At 60.3% G+C, this 15,980-nt stretch overlaps 1 protein-coding gene across 1 annotated transcript; it reads left to right on the plus strand.

Annotated features, from left to right (window-relative positions):
* The first annotated feature begins 263 nt into the window (after window positions 1–263).
* On the plus strand, window positions 264–15,543 carry LOC146761352 (uncharacterized). Its single transcript, XM_085541298.1, has 8 exons — window positions 264–370; window positions 3,796–3,929; window positions 5,911–6,044; window positions 7,651–9,579; window positions 9,766–11,320; window positions 11,507–13,060; window positions 13,247–15,160; window positions 15,347–15,543. The coding sequence occupies exons 2-4, from the start codon at window positions 3,877–3,879 to the stop codon at window positions 7,779–7,781; spliced, it is 318 nt and encodes a 105-aa protein (XP_085397424.1). The 5' UTR covers window positions 264–370; window positions 3,796–3,876; the 3' UTR covers window positions 7,782–9,579; window positions 9,766–11,320; window positions 11,507–13,060; window positions 13,247–15,160; window positions 15,347–15,543.
* Window positions 15,544–15,980: the final 437 nt, after the last annotated feature.

The raw sequence follows: 15,980 nt of genomic DNA on the forward strand, positions 1-15,980 counted from the left end.
GAGACTCAGCCCTGAGGAGATGGGCGGCAACACCCTGCGAGGGGCTGTGACCTTCAGATGACCCCAGCCGTGACCTTCAGATGACCCCAGCCCGGCCCCTTCAGGTGTGAAGGGCGGGAAGGGCGAGGTGAGAGGAAAAAAACGGCGGGAAGAGAAAAGGGCGGGAAGAAAAAAGGGCGGGGAGAGAAAAGGGCGGGTAGAGAAAGGTGCGTTCTGAGCTCCTATTGGCTGCCGGGCGTGAGGGAAACCTATATAAGGCGTGGGCGGGAAGGTGAGCGGGAGAAGTTTACCTCAGCGAAAAAAACGAGCGGAGCGTTGCGAGGTGAAGATAGCAGGGGGAGCAGGACTACAAACAGCCGCCGGGAACGAGGTACGGTGCGAAGGGCTGGCGTGGCTGGGATCAAGGAGTGCAGGGCCGGGCACGGTTTACTAGGAACGACGGGTGCCTGAAAAGTCGATGCTCTGACGGCACGCGGGTGGGGGAATGGCGAGAGTGGGGCCACTGACGGTCATCGGGAAAGGGGAGCGGGCCTGGCGGAGCGGCCCCTCCGACGGTGGGAGGGGGGGGCACCGGCTGAGGGGAGCGGCGCCTCTGACGGCTGGGGGGGGCCGAGCGGAGCCTCCGACGGGGGATGGGGGGTACCGGCTGGAGTGGCGCCTCCGACGGCGGGGGGGGGGGAAGCCGAGTGGAGCGGCGCCTCCGACGGCAGGAGGGTTGGGGGGGGACGGGAGGCCGATCGGAGCGGCGCCTCTGACGGCTTGGGGGGGGCCCAGGCAGAGCGGCGCCTTTGATGGCAGGCGGGTAGGGGAGGCCGGGTGGAGCGGCGTCTCCGACGGGGGTTAAGGGGTACCGGCTGGAGCGGCGCCTCCGATGGCGGGGGGGGAAAGCCGAGCGGAGCGGCGGCTGTGATGACTGGGGGGGAGGGGGGCGGGGGGGGGGGCGCTGGCGGAGCGGCGTATCCGACGGCAGGTGGGTGGAGGGGGAGGCCGAGCGGAGCGGCACCTCCGACGGCTGCATTGGGGCCGGCCGGAGCGGCGCCTCCGACGGCGGGTGGTGGGGAGTCAGGAGGAGCGGCTCCTCCGACGGCAGGCGGGGGCGGGGGGGGGGGGCGCGAGAAGCGGCGCCTCCGACAGCTGGCGGGTGCGAGGGGGGGGCCGACCGCAGCGGTGCCTCTGACGGTAAGCGTGTAGGGGAGAGGGGGGCGGCCGGGTGGAGTTGCCCCTGACACCTCTCCTTTGAACATGCTGTGGCAAAAAAATAAAAAAATAAAAAAATCTCGTTGTGACTGTCATGATGCACTTTAGGGACTTTATTTCAATTGGTCACATGGAGGTATGTTTCTAGATGAGGCATTCAGGATGTAAAGAAGAAATCATTAGAGCACTATTACAGTCGTGTAAGAAAATAAATGTGAAGGAAAAGCTTTAATAATAAAGATGAGAATGATTGTCTGAGAAATTCGTAGCCGTGAAAATAAAAATCCAGTTTACTGCTTTGGTCATAGATAATGTGTGGTCAACCTCTCTTTTAACTTGCTATGCAATACCTCAACCAAGTAAGGGGCCATCAACTGCTGTACATGTACTATAAAACGTTGTGGCAGGTGCCTGGTCCTCTAAGCAGCTAGGGCAATAATGAATTCGAGAGATAGTGAAATGAAGCTGTACCTCGTACTTTAGGATCTACTGCTGAAGAAAGAAGAAGCGACGTTGGGACCTGGGAGGCAAGAGCGAGGAAGAAGAGGATGCAGAAGCCCGCCAATGTGGGGGGGAAAGAGAAAGGCTCTCTGGGCAAAGCACCTCCCTGTTAGCAGGTCTCTAGTCACATTGGAATTGAACGTTGCTGGCGGCCTTGGGTGACCAGGCCGTCTTTGTGCTGGGCGACCTCCCTGTAAGCAGGGCTCTGGTCTTTGCTGTAGCTGGCCTTTTGCCTTGTTGCTCCTTGGCTGCCTGGGGAGTGTGGCCCCCTGTAACGGAGGGTGAGAGCCACCTCTCCGCACCTGAGTGGGAAACGGAGCTCACCGGACCCCAAGGCCTCCCTGTAATCAGGGCAGTGCCTTTTCCCTGCCCCTCCTCTCCCTGCCCCTCCTCCCCCTGCCCCTCAGTGCTGTTGCCTGCTGGTGGCCTGTCAATGCGCCAGCCCTGTACTCGGGGTGTGTGGCATGGCATTTGTCCTTTGCCCTTTTCCTTGCTTGAGAATCCCCTTGGCACATTGAGGTCTGTGGCCTCTGTGCAGCCCCCAGGGTCAGACCTCAGGCTCTTGTATGTTGCTCGTGGGTGCGGGTTTATTCCCAGGAGTTGGCTGCACCACCTTATCCTTCCCTGCTGGAAAGCCGCATCTGTGTGTGTGTGTTCCCCTTCCATCCCATTTGTTGTTTGTATGTGTGTGGTGAGTGTGAGTGTGCATTCCCTTTAGACCCCTTCAAAGATGCTGCAGCATAGCTTCGGCTTCCCAGGGGGGATTGGAGGGTTTGGTTATATGCCGCAAAGCAGGGGTCTTCCCTCTCATCTTAGTCCCACGAGCGCAGTGAGGGTCCTGTTGGCCTGTCTCCTTTTTTCTTAGTTGAGATCTGTGCCACATGGTAGCTCTGTGGCTGAGGCCGCCCTGTAGCCAGGGTTTGGGCCTGTCCTTGCGAGGCCGCCTGTTCTGGCGGCGTGACCGCTCCGTACTCGGGGCACGTGTCCCAAGATGTTGAGCCCTCTGTCCCTCAAGTGGCCCACCCCCCCCTGTAATCAGGGCTGGGGAGGCTGCAGTGTTGTGGCCGGCTGCTTTAGCCATCCAGTTGGTGGGGATGACCCCTCCCTGTCCCGTTAGAGGGTGCAGGTTGAGGTGCTTCTTGTGTGTGGGGTTACCTTCCCGCTCGGGCTCTCAAAGACGTGGTGATGTTGTGATGCTGTGGTGATGTTCTGCTGCCGGGCGGGCCCGCCTGTAGCTCAGGCGTTGGTGGGAGCTTCGTGCTCCGTGGGGCTTCTTGATGATGGTGAGGTGTGGGGTACCGTCCTGTAGGCAGGGCTGTGCGTGCCCCCTGTGTTTGGTGAGCTGTGTTCTGAGAGACCCCCTGTACTCAGGTGGGAATGTGGCCCCGGCCTTTCAGAGGCACGGGGCTGCGAGCTGTGGGGCTGGGCTTGCACCCTCCCCGGAATTGGATGTGCTTTCTTTTTCCCCAACCGTGGCATTAGGCCGTGTCGCCCCGCTGCCTGGCGGCTGAGAGTTGTTCCTGCCGCTGGGGGAGAAACTGAGCTCTGTGGCTCCAGGGGTGTTGTCGGCCCGCCTGTAATCAGGGTCTGGGCACGTGAGCCTTTGTGCTCTGCTGGCAGCCTGTGTGGGGTGACCGCCCCGTTAGCGGGGTGGGTGCCAAAGCACCCCGGAATGGGAGAGAAGGAGCCTCCCGCGGCCGTAGGGATGGGGGCTGCCCTGTAAGTCAGGGAGCGACTGTGTCCCCGAGTCCCAGGCCCTTTGCAATGGAGGCGGTGGCTGGGGGTCCCCTGTAAGCAGGGAAGCGACTCCTTTGTCCGCTGCTTTTTGCGTGCCCAGCTCTATTTGCCCAGTCTGCCCGCCTCCACGATCCCCTGCGGCACCGGCTGGAGCCTCCGCAGCGCGCCAGTGAGGTGAGAAAAGCAGCTCTAAGTAGTTTTGTCTGGAATTGGGCTGTGGAGAGGGGGCGGATGCTGGGTCTTCCCCCTTGGCTGGCGGGGTCGTGTGCGCCGTTCTTTTGGGTCGCCGGGTGTCCTTCTTCCTTGAGGTGGAGGGTTTGCTGCTGCTCAGGTCTAATGGTGTCGTGCCTTGTATTTCAGGATCTGCTGCCGAAGAAAGAAGAAGCGACGTTGGGATCTGGGAGGCAGGAGCGAGGAAGAAGAGGATGCAGAAGCCCGCCAATGCGGGGGGGAAAGAGAAAGGCTCTCTGGGCAAAGCACCTCCCTGTTAGCAGGTCTCTAGTCACATTGGAATTGAACGTTGCTGGCGGCTTTGGGTGACCAGGCTGTCTTTGTGCTGGGCGACCTCCCTGTAAGCAGGGCTCTGGTCTTTGCTGTAGCTGGCCTTTTGCCTTGTTGCTCCTTGGCTGCCTGGGGAGTGTGGCCCCCTGTAACGGAGGGTGAGAGCCACCTCTCCGCACCTGAGTGGGAAACGGAGCTCACCGGACCCCAAGGCCTCCCTGTAATCAGGGCAGTGCCTTTTCCCTGCCCCTCCTCTCCCTGCCCCTCCTCCCCCTGCCCCTCAGTGCTGTTGCCTGCTGGTGGCCTGTCAATGCGCCAGCCCTGTACTCGGGGTGTGTGGCATGGCATTTGTCCTTTGCCCTTTTCCTTGCTTGAGAATCCCCTTGGCACATTGAGGTCTGTGGCCTCTGTGCAGCCCCCAGGGTCAGACCTCAGGCTCTTGTATGTTGCTCGTGGGTGCGGGTTTATTCCCAGGAGTTGGCTGCACCACCTTATCCTTCCCTGCTGGAAAGCCGCATCTGTGTGTGTGTGTTCCCCTTCCATCCCATTTGTTGTTTGTATGTGTGTGGTGAGTGTGAGTGTGCATTCCCTTTAGACCCCTTCAAAGATGCTGCAGCATAGCTTCGGCTTCCCAGGGGGGATTGGAGGGTTTGGTTATATGCCGCAAAGCAGGGGTCTTCCCTCTCATCTTAGTCCCACGAGCGCAGTGAGGGTCCTGTTGGCCTGTCTCCTTTTTTCTTAGTTGAGATCTGTGCCACATGGTAGCTCTGTGGCTGAGGCCGCCCTGTAGCCAGGGTTTGGGCCTGTCCTTGCGAGGCCGCCTGTTCTGGTGGCGTGACCGCTCCGTACTCGGGGCACGTGTCCCAAGATGTTGAGCCCTCTGTCCCTCAAGTGGCCCACCCCCCCCTGTAATCAGGGCTGGGGAAGCTGCAGTGTTGTGGCCGGCTGCTTTAGCCATCCAGTTGGTGGGGATGACCCCTCCCTGTCCCGTTAGAGGGTGCAGGTTGAGGTGCTTCTTATGTGTGGGGTTACCTTCCCGCTCGGGCTCTCAAAGACGTGGTGATGTTGTGATGCTGTGGTGATGTTCTGCTGCCGGGCGGGCCCGCCTGTAGCTCAGGCGTTGGTGGGAGTTTCGTGCTCCGTGGGGCTTCTTGATGATGGTGAGGTGTGGGGTACCGTCCTGTAGGCAGGGCTGTGCGTGCCCCCTGTGTTTGGTGAGCTGTGTTCTGAGAGACCCCCTGTACTCAGGTGGGAATGTGGCCCCGGCCTTTCAGAGGCACGGGGCTGCGAGCTGTGGGGCTGGGCTTGCACCCTCCCCGGAATTGGATGTGCTTTCTTTTTCCCCGACTGTGGCATTAGGCCGTGTCGCCCCGCTGCCTGGCGGCTGAGAGTTGTTCCTGCCGCTGGGGGAGAAACTGAGCTCTGTGGCTCCAGGGGTGTTGTCGGCCCACCTGTAATCAGGGTCTTGGCACGTGAGCCTTTGTGCTCTCCTGGCAGCCTGTGTGGGGTGACCGCCCCGTTAGCGGGGTGGGTGCCAAAGCACCCCGGAATGGGAGAGAAGGAGCCTCCCGCGGCCGTAGGGATGGGGGCTGCCCTGTAAGTCAGGGAGCGACTGTGTCCCCGAGTCCCAGGCCCTTTGCAATGGAGGCGGTGGCTGGGGGTCCCCTGTAAGCAGGGAAGCGACTCCTTTGTCCGCTGCTTTTTGCGTGCCCAGCTCTATTTGCCCAGTCTGCCCGCCTCCACGATCCCCTGCGGCACCGGCTGGAGCCTCCACAGCGCGCCAGTGAGGTGAGAAAAGCAGCTCTAAGTAGTTTTGTCTGGAATTGGGCTGTGGAGAGGGGGCGGATGCTGGGTCTTCCCCCTTGGCTGGCGGGGTCGTGTGCGCCGTTCTTTTGGGTCGCCGGGTGTCATTCTTCCTTGAGGTGGAGGGTTTGCTGCTGCTCAGGTCTAATGGTGTCATGCCTTGTATTTCAGGATCTGCTGCCGAAGAAAGAAGAAGCGACGTTGGGATCTGGAAGGCAGGAGCGAGGAAGAAGAGGATGCAGAAGCCCGCCAATGCGGGGGGGAAAGAGAAAGGCTCTCTGGGCAAAGCACCTCCCTGTTAGCAGGTTTCTAGTCACATTGGAATTGAACGTTGCTGGCGGCCTTGGGTGACCAGGCCGTCTTTGTGCTGGGCGACCTCCCTTTAAGCAGGGCTCTGGTCTTTGCTGTAGCTGGCCTTTTGCCTTGTTGCTCCTTGGCTGCCTGGGGAGTGTGGCCCCCTGTAACGGAGGATGAGAGCCACCTCTCCGCACCTGAGTGGGAAACGGAGCTCACCGGACCCCAAGGCCTCCCTGTAATCAGGGCAGTGCCTTTTCCCTGCCCCTCCTCTCCCTGCCCCTCCTCCCCCTGCCCCTCAGTGCTGTTGCCTGCTGGTGGCCTGTCAATGCGCCAGCCCTGTACTCAGGGTGCATGGCGTGGCATTTGTCCTTTGCCCTTTTCCTTGATTGAGTATCCCCTTGGCACATTGAGTTCTAAGGCCGCCCTGTAGCCAGGGCTTGGGCCTGTCCTTGCGTGGCCGCCTGTTCTGACGGCGTGACCGCTCCGTACTCGGGGCACGTGTCCCAAGATGTTGAGCCCTCTATCCCTCAAGTGGCCCACCCCCCCCTGTAATCAGGGCTGGGGAGGCTGCAGTGTTGTGGCCGGCTGCTTTAGCCATCCAGTTGGTGGGGATGACCCCTCCCTGTCCCGTTAGAGGGTGCAGGTTGAGGTGCTTCTTGTGTGTGGGGTTACCTTCCCGCTCGGGCTCTCAAAGACGTGGTGATGTTGTGATGCTGTGGTGATGTTCTGCTGCCGGGCGGGCCCGCCTGTAGCTCAGGCGTTGGTGGGAGCTTCGTGCTCCGTGGGGCTTCTTGATGATGTTGAGGTGTGGGGTACCGTCCTGTAGGCAGGGCTGTGCGTGCCCCCTGTGTTTGGTGAGCTGTGTTCTGAGAGACCCCCTGTACTCAGGTGGGAATGTGGCCCCGGCCTTTCAGAGGCACGGGGCTGCGAGCTGTGGGGCTGGGCTTGCACCCTCCCCGGAATTGGATGTGCTTTCTTTTTCCCCAACCGTGGCATTAGGCCGTGTCGCCCCGCTGCCTGGCGGCTGAGAGTTGTTCCTGCCACTGGGGGAGAAACTGAGCTCTGTGGCTCCAGGGGTGTTGTCGGCCCGCCTGTAATCAGGGTCTGGGCACGTGAGCCTTTGTGCTCTGCTGGCAGCCTGTGTGGGGTGACCGCCCCGTTAGCGGGGTGGGTGCCAAAGCACCCCGGAATGGGAGAGAAGGAGCCTCCCGCGGCCGTAGGGATGGGGGCTGCCCTGTAAGTCAGGGAGCGACTGTGTCCCCGAGTCCCAGGCCCTTTGCAATGGAGGCGGTGGCTGGGGGTCCCCTGTAAGCAGGGAAGCGACTCCTTTGTCCGCTGCTTTTTGCGTGCCCAGCTCTATTTGCCCAGTCTGCCCGCCTCCACGATCCCCTGCGGCACCGGCTGGAGCCTCCGCAGCGCGCCAGTGAGGTGAGAAAAGCAGCTCTAAGTAGTTTTGTCTGGAATTGGGCTGTGGAGAGGGGGCGGATGCTGGGTCTTCCCCCTTGGCTGGCGGGGTCGTGTGCGCCGTTCTTTTGGGTCGCCGGGTGTCCTTCTTCCTTGAGGTGGAGGGTTTGCTGCTGCTCAGGTCTAATGGTGTCGTGCCTTGTATTTCAGGATCTGCTGCCGAAGAAAGAAGAAGCGACGTTGGGATCTGGGAGGCAGGAGCGAGGAAGAAGAGGATGCAGAAGCCCGCCAATGCGGGGGGGAAAGAGAAAGGCTCTCTGGGCAAAGCACCTCCCTGTTAGCAGGTCTCTAGTCACATTGGAATTGAACGTTGCTGGCGGCTTTGGGTGACCAGGCTGTCTTTGTGCTGGGCGACCTCCCTGTAAGCAGGGCTCTGGTCTTTGCTGTAGCTGGCCTTTTGCCTTGTTGCTCCTTGGCTGCCTGGGGAGTGTGGCCCCCTGTAACGGAGGGTGAGAGCCACCTCTCCGCACCTGAGTGGGAAACGGAGCTCACCGGACCCCAAGGCCTCCCTGTAATCAGGGCAGTGCCTTTTCCCTGCCCCTCCTCTCCCTGCCCCTCCTCCCCCTGCCCCTCAGTGCTGTTGCCTGCTGGTGGCCTGTCAATGCGCCAGCCCTGTACTCGGGGTGTGTGGCATGGCATTTGTCCTTTGCCCTTTTCCTTGATTGAGAATCCCCTTGGCACATTGAGGTCTGTGGCCTCTGTGCAGCCCCCAGGGTCAGACCTCAGGCTCTTGTATGTTGCTCGTGGGTGCGGGTTTATTCCCAGGAGTTGGCTGCACCACCTTATCCTTCCCTGCTGGAAAGCCGCATCTGTGTGTGTGTGTTCCCCTTCCATCCCATTTGTTGTTTGTATGTGTGTGGTGAGTGTGAGTGTGCATTCCCTTTAGACCCCTTCAAAGATGCTGCAGCATAGCTTCGGCTTCCCAGGGGGGATTGGAGGGTTTGGTTATATGCCGCAAAGCAGGGGTCTTCCCTCTCATCTTAGTCCCACGAGCGCAGTGAGGGTCCTGTTGGCCTGTCTCCTTTTTTCTTAGTTGAGATCTGTGCCACATGGTAGCTCTGTGGCTGAGGCCGCCCTGTAGCCAGGGTTTGGGCCTGTCCTTGCGAGGCCGCCTGTTCTGGTGGCGTGACCGCTCCGTACTTGGGGCACGTGTCCCAAGATGTTGAGCCCTCTGTCCCTCAAGTGGCCCACCCCCCCCTGTAATCAGGGCTGGGGAAGCTGCAGTGTTGTGGCCGGCTGCTTTAGCCATCCAGTTGGTGGGGATGACCCCTCCCTGTCCCGTTAGAGGGTGCAGGTTGAGGTGCTTCTTATGTGTGGGGTTACCTTCCCGCTCGGGCTCTCAAAGACGTGGTGATGTTGTGATGCTGTGGTGATGTTCTGCTGCCGGGCGGGCCCGCCTGTAGCTCAGGCGTTGGTGGGAGCTTCGTGCTCCGTGGGGCTTCTTGATGATGGTGAGGTGTGGGGTACCGTCCTGTAGGCAGGGCTGTGCGTGCCCCCTGTGTTTGGTGAGCTGTGTTCTGAGAGACCCCCTGTACTCAGGTGGGAATGTGGCCCCGGCCTTTCAGAGGCACGGGGCTGCGAGCTGTGGGGCTGGGCTTGCACCCTCCCCGGAATTGGATGTGCTTTCTTTTTCCCCGACTGTGGCATTAGGCCGTGTCGCCCCGCTGCCTGGCGGCTGAGAGTTGTTCCTGCCGCTGGGGGAGAAACTGAGCTCTGTGGCTCCAGGGGTGTTGTCGGCCCACCTGTAATCAGGGTCTTGGCACGTGAGCCTTTGTGCTCTGCTGGCAGCCTGTGTGGGGTGACCGCCCCGTTAGCGGGGTGGGTGCCAAAGCACCCCGGAATGGGAGAGAAGGAGCCTCCCGCGGCCGTAGGGATGGGGGCTGCCCTGTAAGTCAGGGAGCGACTGTGTCCCCGAGTCCCAGGCCCTTTGCAATGGAGGCGGTGGCTGGGGGTCCCCTGTAAGCAGGGAAGCGACTCCTTTGTCCGCTGCTTTTTGCGTGCCCAGCTCTATTTGCCCAGTCTGCCCGCCTCCACGATCCCCTGCGGCACCGGCTGGAGCCTCCACAGCGCGCCAGTGAGGTGAGAAAAGCAGCTCTAAGTAGTTTTGTCTGGAATTGGGCTGTGGAGAGGGGGCGGATGCTGGGTCTTCCCCCTTGGCTGGCAGGGTCGTGTGCGCCGTTCTTTTGGGTCGCCGGGTGTCCTTCTTCCTTGAGGTGGAGGGTTTGCTGCTGCTCAGGTCTAATGGTGTCATGCCTTGTATTTCAGGATCTGCTGCCGAAGAAAGAAGAAGCGACGTTGGGATCTGGGAGGCAGGAGCGAGGAAGAAGAGGATGCAGAAGCCCGCCAATGCGGGGGGGAAAGAGAAAGGCTCTCTGGGCAAAGCACCTCCCTGTTAGCAGGTCTCTAGTCACATTGGAATTGAACGTTGCTGGCGGCCTTGGGTGACCAGGCCGTCTTTTTGCTGGGCGACCTCCCTGTAAGCAGGGCTCTGGTCTTTGCTGTAGCTGGCCTTTTGCCTTGTTGCTCCTTGGCTGCCTGGGGAGTGTGGCCCCCTGTAACGGAGGGTGAGAGCCACCTCTCCGCACCTGAGTGGGAAACGGAGCTCACCGGACCCCAAGGCCTCCCTGTAATCAGGGCAGTGCCTTTTCCCTGCCCCTCCTCTCCCTGCCCCTCCTCCCCTTGCCCCTCAGTGCTGTTGCCTGCTGGTGGCCTGTCAATGCGCCAGCCCTGTACTCGGGGTGCGTGGCGTGGCATTTGTCCTTTGCCCTTTTCCTTGATTGAGTATCCCCTTGGCACATTGAGTTCTAAGGCCGCCCTGTAGCCAGGGCTTGGGCCTGTCCTTGCGTGGCCGCCTGTTCTGACGGCGTGACCGCTCCGTACTCGGGGCACGTGTCCCAAGATGTTGAGCCCTCTGTCCCTCAAGTGGCCCACCCCCCCCTGTAATCAGGGCTGGGGAGGCTGCAGTGTTGTGGCCGGCTGCTTTAGCCATCCAGTTGGTGGGGATGACCCCTCCCTGTCCCGTTAGAAGGGTGCAGGTTGAGGTACTTCTTGTGTGTGGGGTTACCTTCCCGCTCGGGCTCTCAAAGACGTGGTGATGTTGTGATGCTGTGGTGATGTTCTGCTGCCGGGCGGGCCCGCCTGTAGCTCAGGCGTTGGTGGGAGCTTCGTGCTCCGTGGGGCTTCTTGATGATGGTGAGGTGTGGGGTACCGTCCTGTAGGCAGGGCTGTGCGTGCCCCCTGTGTTTGGTGAGCTGTGTTCTGAGAGACCCCCTGTACTCAGGTGGGAATGTGGCCCCGGCCTTTCAGAGGCACGGGGCTGCGAGCTGTGGGGCTGGGCTTGCACCCTCCCCGGAATTGGATGTGCTTTCTTTTTCCCCAACCGTGGCATTAGGCCGTGTCGCCCCGCTGCCTGGCGGCTGAGAGTTGTTCCTGCCACTGGGGGAGAAACTGAGCTCTGTGGCTCCAGGGGTGTTGTCGGCCCGCCTGTAATCAGGGTCTGGGCACGTGAGCCTTTGTGCTCTGCTGGCAGCCTGTGTGGGGTGACCGCCCCGTTAGCGGGGTGGGTGCCAAAGCACCCCGGAATGGGAGAGAAGGAGCCTCCCGCGGCCGTAGGGATGGGGGCTGCCCTGTAAGTCAGGGAGCGACTGTGTCCCCGAGTCCCAGGCCCTTTGCAATGGAGGCGGTGGCTGGGGGTCCCCTGTAAGCAGGGAAGCGACTCCTTTGTCCACTGCTTTTTGCGTGCCCAGCTCTATTTGTCCAGTCTGCCCGCCTTCACGATCCCCTGCGGCACCGGCTGGAGCCTCCACAGCGCGCCAGTGAGGTGAGAAAAGCAGCTCTAAGTAGTTTTGTCTGGAATTGGGCTGTGGAGAGGGGGCGGATGCTGGGTCTTCCCCCTTGGCTGGCGGGGTCGTGTGCGCCGTTCTTTTGGGTCGCCGGGTGTCCTTCTTCCTTGAGGTGGAGGGTTTGCTGCTGCTCACGTCTAATGGTGTCGTGTCTTGTATTTCAGGATCTGCTGCCGAAGAAAGAAGAAGCGACGTTGGGATCTGGGAGGCAGGAGCGAGGAAGAAGAGGATGCAGAAGCCCGCCAATGCGGGGGGGAAAGAGAAAGGCTCTCTGGGCAAAGCACCTCCCTGTTAGCAGGTCTCTAGTCACATTGGAATTGAACGTTGCTGGCGGCCTTGGGTGACCAGGCCGTCTTTGTGCTGGGCGACCTCCCTGTAAGCAGGGCTCTGGTCTTTGCTGTAGCTGGCCTTTTGCCTTGTTGCTCCTTGGCTGCCTGGGGAGTGTGGCCCCCTGTAACGGAGGGTGAGAGCCACCTCTCCGCACCTGAGTGGGAAACGGAGCTCACCGGACCCCAAGGCCTCCCTGTAATCAGGGCAGTGCCTTTTCCCTGCCCCTCCTCTCCCTGCCCCTCCTCCCCCTGCCCCTCAGTGCTGTTGCCTGCTGGTGGCCTGTCAATGCGCCAGCCCTGTACTCGGGGTGCGTGGCGTGGCATTTGTCCTTTGCCCTTTTCCTTGATTGAGTATCCCCTTGGCACATTGAGTTCTAAGGCCGCCCTGTAGCCAGGGCTTGGGCCTGTCCTTGCGTGGCCGCCTGTTCTGACGGCGTGACCGCTCCGTACTCGGGGCACGTGTCCCAAGATGTTGAGCCCTCTGTCCCTCAAGTGGCCCACACCCCCCTGTAATCAGGGCTGGGGAGGCTGCAGTGTTGTGGCCGGCTGCTTTAGCCATCCAGTTGGTGGGGATGACCCCTCCCTGTCCCGTTAGAGGGTGCAGGTTGAGGTGCTTCTTGTGTGTGGGGTTACTATCCCGCTCGGGCTCTCAAAGACGTTGTGATGTTGTGATGCTGTGGTGATGTTCTGCTGCCGGGCGGGCCCGCCTGTAGCTCAGGCGTTGGTGGGAGCTTCGTGCTCCGTGGGGCTTCTTGATGATGGTGAGGTGTGGGGTACCGTCCTGTAGGCAGGGCTGTGCGTGCCCCCTGTGTTTGGTGAGCTGTTTTCTGAGAGACCCCCTGTACTCAGGTGGGAATGTGGCCCCGGCCTTTCAGAGGCACGAGGCTGCGAGCTGTGGGGCTGGGCTTGCACCCTCCCCGGAATTGGATGTGCTTTCTTTTTCCCCAACCGTGGCATTAGGCCGTGTCGCCCCGCTGCCTGGCGGCTGAGAGTTGTTCCTGCCACTGGGGGAGAAACTGAGCTCTGTGGCTCCAGGGGTGTTGTCGGCCCGCCTGTAATCAGGGTCTGGGCACGTGAGCCTTTGTGCTCTGCTGGCAGCCTGTGTGGGGTGACCGCCCCGTTAGCGGGGTGGGTGCCAAAGCACCCCGGAATGGGAGAGAAGGAGCCTCCCGCGGCCGTAGGGATGAGGGCTGCCCTGTAAGTCAGGGAGCGACTGTGTCCCCGAGTCCCAGGCCCTTTGCAATGGAGGCGGTGGCTGGGGGTCCCCTGTAAGCAGGGAAGCGACTCCTTTGTCCGCTGCTTTTTGCGTGCCCAGCTCTATTTGCCCAGTCTGCCCGCCTCCACGATCCCCTGCGGCACCGGCTGGAGCCTCCGCAGCGCGCCAGTGAGGTGAGAAAAGCAGCTCTAAGTAGTTTTGTCTGGAATTGGGCTGTGGAGAAGGGGCGGATGCAGGGTCTTCCCCCTTGGCTGGCGGGGTCGTGTGCGCCGTTCCTTTGGGTCGCCGGGTGTCCTTCTTCCTTGAGGCAGAGGGTTTGCTGCTGCTCAGGTCTAATGGTGTCGTGCCTTGTATTTCAGGATCTGCTGCCGAAGAAAGAAGAAGCGACGTTGGGACCTGGGAGGCAGGAGCGAGGAAGAAGAGGATGCAGAAGCCCGCCAATGCGGGGGGGAAAGAGAAAGGCTCTCTGGGCAAAGCACCTCCCTGTTAGCAGGTCTCTAGTCACATTGGAATTGAACGTTGCTGGCGGCCTTGGGTGACCAGGCCGTCTTTGTGCTGGGCGACCTCCCTGTAAGCAGGGCTCTGGTCTTTGCTGTAGCTGGCCTTTTGCCTTGTTGCTCCTTGGCTGCCTGGGGAGTGTGGCCCCCTGTAACGGAGGGTGAGAGCCACCTCTCCGCACCTGAGTGGGAAACGGAGCTCACCGGACCCCAAGGCCTCCCTGTAATCAGGGCAGTGCCTTTTCCCTGCCCCTCCTCCCCCTGCCCCTCAGTGCTGTTGCCTGCTGGTGGCCTGTCAATGCGCCAGCCCTGTACTCGGGGTGCGTGGCGTGGCATTTGTCCTTTGCCCTTTTCCTTGATTGAGAATCCCCTTGGCACATTGAGGTCTGTGGCCTCTGTGCAGCCCCCAGGGTCAGACCTCAGGCTCTTGTATGTTGCTCGTGGGTGCGGGTTTATTCCCAGGAGTTGGCTGCGCCGCCTTATCCTTCCCTGCTGGAAAGCCGCATCTGTTTGTGTGTGTTCCCCTTCCATCCCATTTGTTGTTTGTATGTGTGTGGTGAGTGTGAGTGTGCTTTCCCTTTAGACCCCTTCAAAGATGCTGCAGCATAGCTTCGGCTTCCCAGGGGGGATTGGAGGGTTTGGTTATATGCCGCAAAGCAGGGGTCTTCCCTCTCATCTTAGTCCCACGAGCGCAGTGAGGGTCCTGTTGGCCTGTCTCCTTTTTTCTTAGTTGAGATCTGTGCCACATGGTAGCTCTGTGGCTGAGGCCGCCCTGTAGCCAGGGTTTGGGCCTGTCCTTGCGAGGCCGCCTGTTCTGGCGGCGTGACCGCTCCGTACTCGGGGCACGTGTCCCAAGATGTTGAGCCCTCTGTCCCTCAAGTGGCCCACCCCCCCCTGTAATCAGGGCTGGGGAGGCTGCAGTGTTGTGGCCGGCTGCTTTAGCCATCCAGTTGGTGGGGATGACCCCTCCCTGTCCCGTTAGAGGGTGCAGGTTGAGGTGCTTCTTGTGTGTGGGGTTACCTTCCCGCTCGGGCTCTCAAAGACGTGGTGATGTTGTGATGCTGTGGTGATGTTCTGCTGCCGGGCGGGCCCGCCTGTAGCTCAGGCGTTGGTGGGAGCTTCGTGCTCCGTGGGGCTTCTTGATGATGGTGAGGTGTGGGGTACCGTCCTGTAGGCAGGGCTGTGCGTGCCCCCTGTGTTTGGTGAGCTGTGTTCTGAGAGACCCCCTGTACTCAGGTGGGAATGTGGCCCCGGCCTTTCAGAGGCACGAGGCTGCGAGCTGTGGGGCTGGGCTTGCACCCTCCCCGGAATTGGATGTGCTTTCTTTTTCCCCAACCGTGGCATTAGGCCGTGTCGCCCCGCTGCCTGGCGGCTGAGAGTTGTTCCTGCCGCTGGGGGAGAAACTGAGCTCTGTGGCTCCAGGGGTGTTGTCGGCCCGCCTGTAATCAGGGTCTGGGCACGTGAGCCTTTGTGCTCTGCTGGCAGCCTGTGTGGGGTGACCGCCCCGTTAGCGGGGTGGGTGCCAAAGCACCCCGGAATGGGAGAGAAGGAGCCTCCCACGGCCGTAGGGATGGGGGCTGCCCTGTAAGTCAGGGAGCGACTGTGTCCCCGAGTCCCAGGCCCTTTGCAATGGAGGCGGTGGCTGGGGGTCCCCTGTAAGCAGGGAAGCGACTCCTTTGTCCTCTGCTTTTTGCGTGCCCAGCTCTATTTGCCCAGTCTGCCCACCTCCACGATCCCCTGCGGCACCGGCTGGAGACTCCACAGTGCGCCAGTGAGGTGAGAAAAGCAGCTCTAAGTAGTTTTGTCTGGAATTGGGCTGTGGAGAGGGGGCGGATGCAGGGTCTTCCCCTTTGGCTGACAGGGTCGTGTGCCCCGTTCCTTTGGGTCGCTGGGTGTCCTTCTTCCTTGAGGTGGAGGGTTTGCTGCTGCTCAGGTCTAATGGTGTCGTTCTTCGTATTTCAGGATCTGCTGCCGATGAAAGAAGAAGCGACGTTGGGACCTGGCGTTGGGTGTAGCTTTGAATTGCTGCCTTTTCTTTGGTTTATCTGTTGCCATTTTCTGTTTGTGTTTTTAGTTGCTGTTGGACATGATTTTTGTAAGAATGCTTGTTTCTTCTGCATTCTCATAAGATTAAAGCTTTTTTTTTTTTCTTGTTTGAATGTTTTCTGACTGTTCTTTTTTATTGTTAATCAAACATATCCTAATATATTTGTTCCTGGTATCGATCTGGAGGGTTTTTCTCACCTGTGTCAGCTATGTTTTGGGTAAATGTTTGTCTGGTCTAATGCAGCCTTTTTATCAAATATCTCTCTTTGGTTGGAGGGGTGGGATTGTTGATGGGGATCATTCTGTCTCTGCCTGAATATGTTCTACTGGCAGACCTGCTATGCTGGGGAGTGTGGAAGGTTGGGTGTTTGCTTCCCCTGCTCTGGGTACTCTCGTGCTCATGTTCTGGTTCAGGCTGTTACCTGGTTATTCCATTGCAGGCCGAAATTGAATTTTCCTGTTATGTTGAATCTTAACTTGCATGATGCTTTTCATTTTTTACTGGTTGAATGTCTGCAGGCCATTGGTTTGTATTCTCCACTGCTTTTTG

The sequence above is a fragment of the Coturnix japonica genome, chromosome 3, assembly GCF_054131305.1.
Source record: "Coturnix japonica strain WE chromosome 3, WE-NBRP24, whole genome shotgun sequence".
NCBI classification, from domain to species: Eukaryota; Metazoa; Chordata; class Aves; order Galliformes; family Phasianidae; genus Coturnix; species Coturnix japonica.

Coding starts and splice junctions, on each gene's coding strand:
- LOC146761352 (XM_085541298.1), top strand. CDS start 3,877: ATGCGGGGGGGAAAGAGAAAGGCTCTCTGGGCAAAGCACCTCCCTGTT. Junction 3,930..5,910: donor AAGCACCTCCCTGTTAGCAG/GTCTCTAGTCAC, acceptor CTTGTATTTCAG/GATCTGCTGCCGAAGAAAGA. Junction 6,045..7,650: donor AAGCACCTCCCTGTTAGCAG/GTTTCTAGTCAC, acceptor CTTGTATTTCAG/GATCTGCTGCCGAAGAAAGA.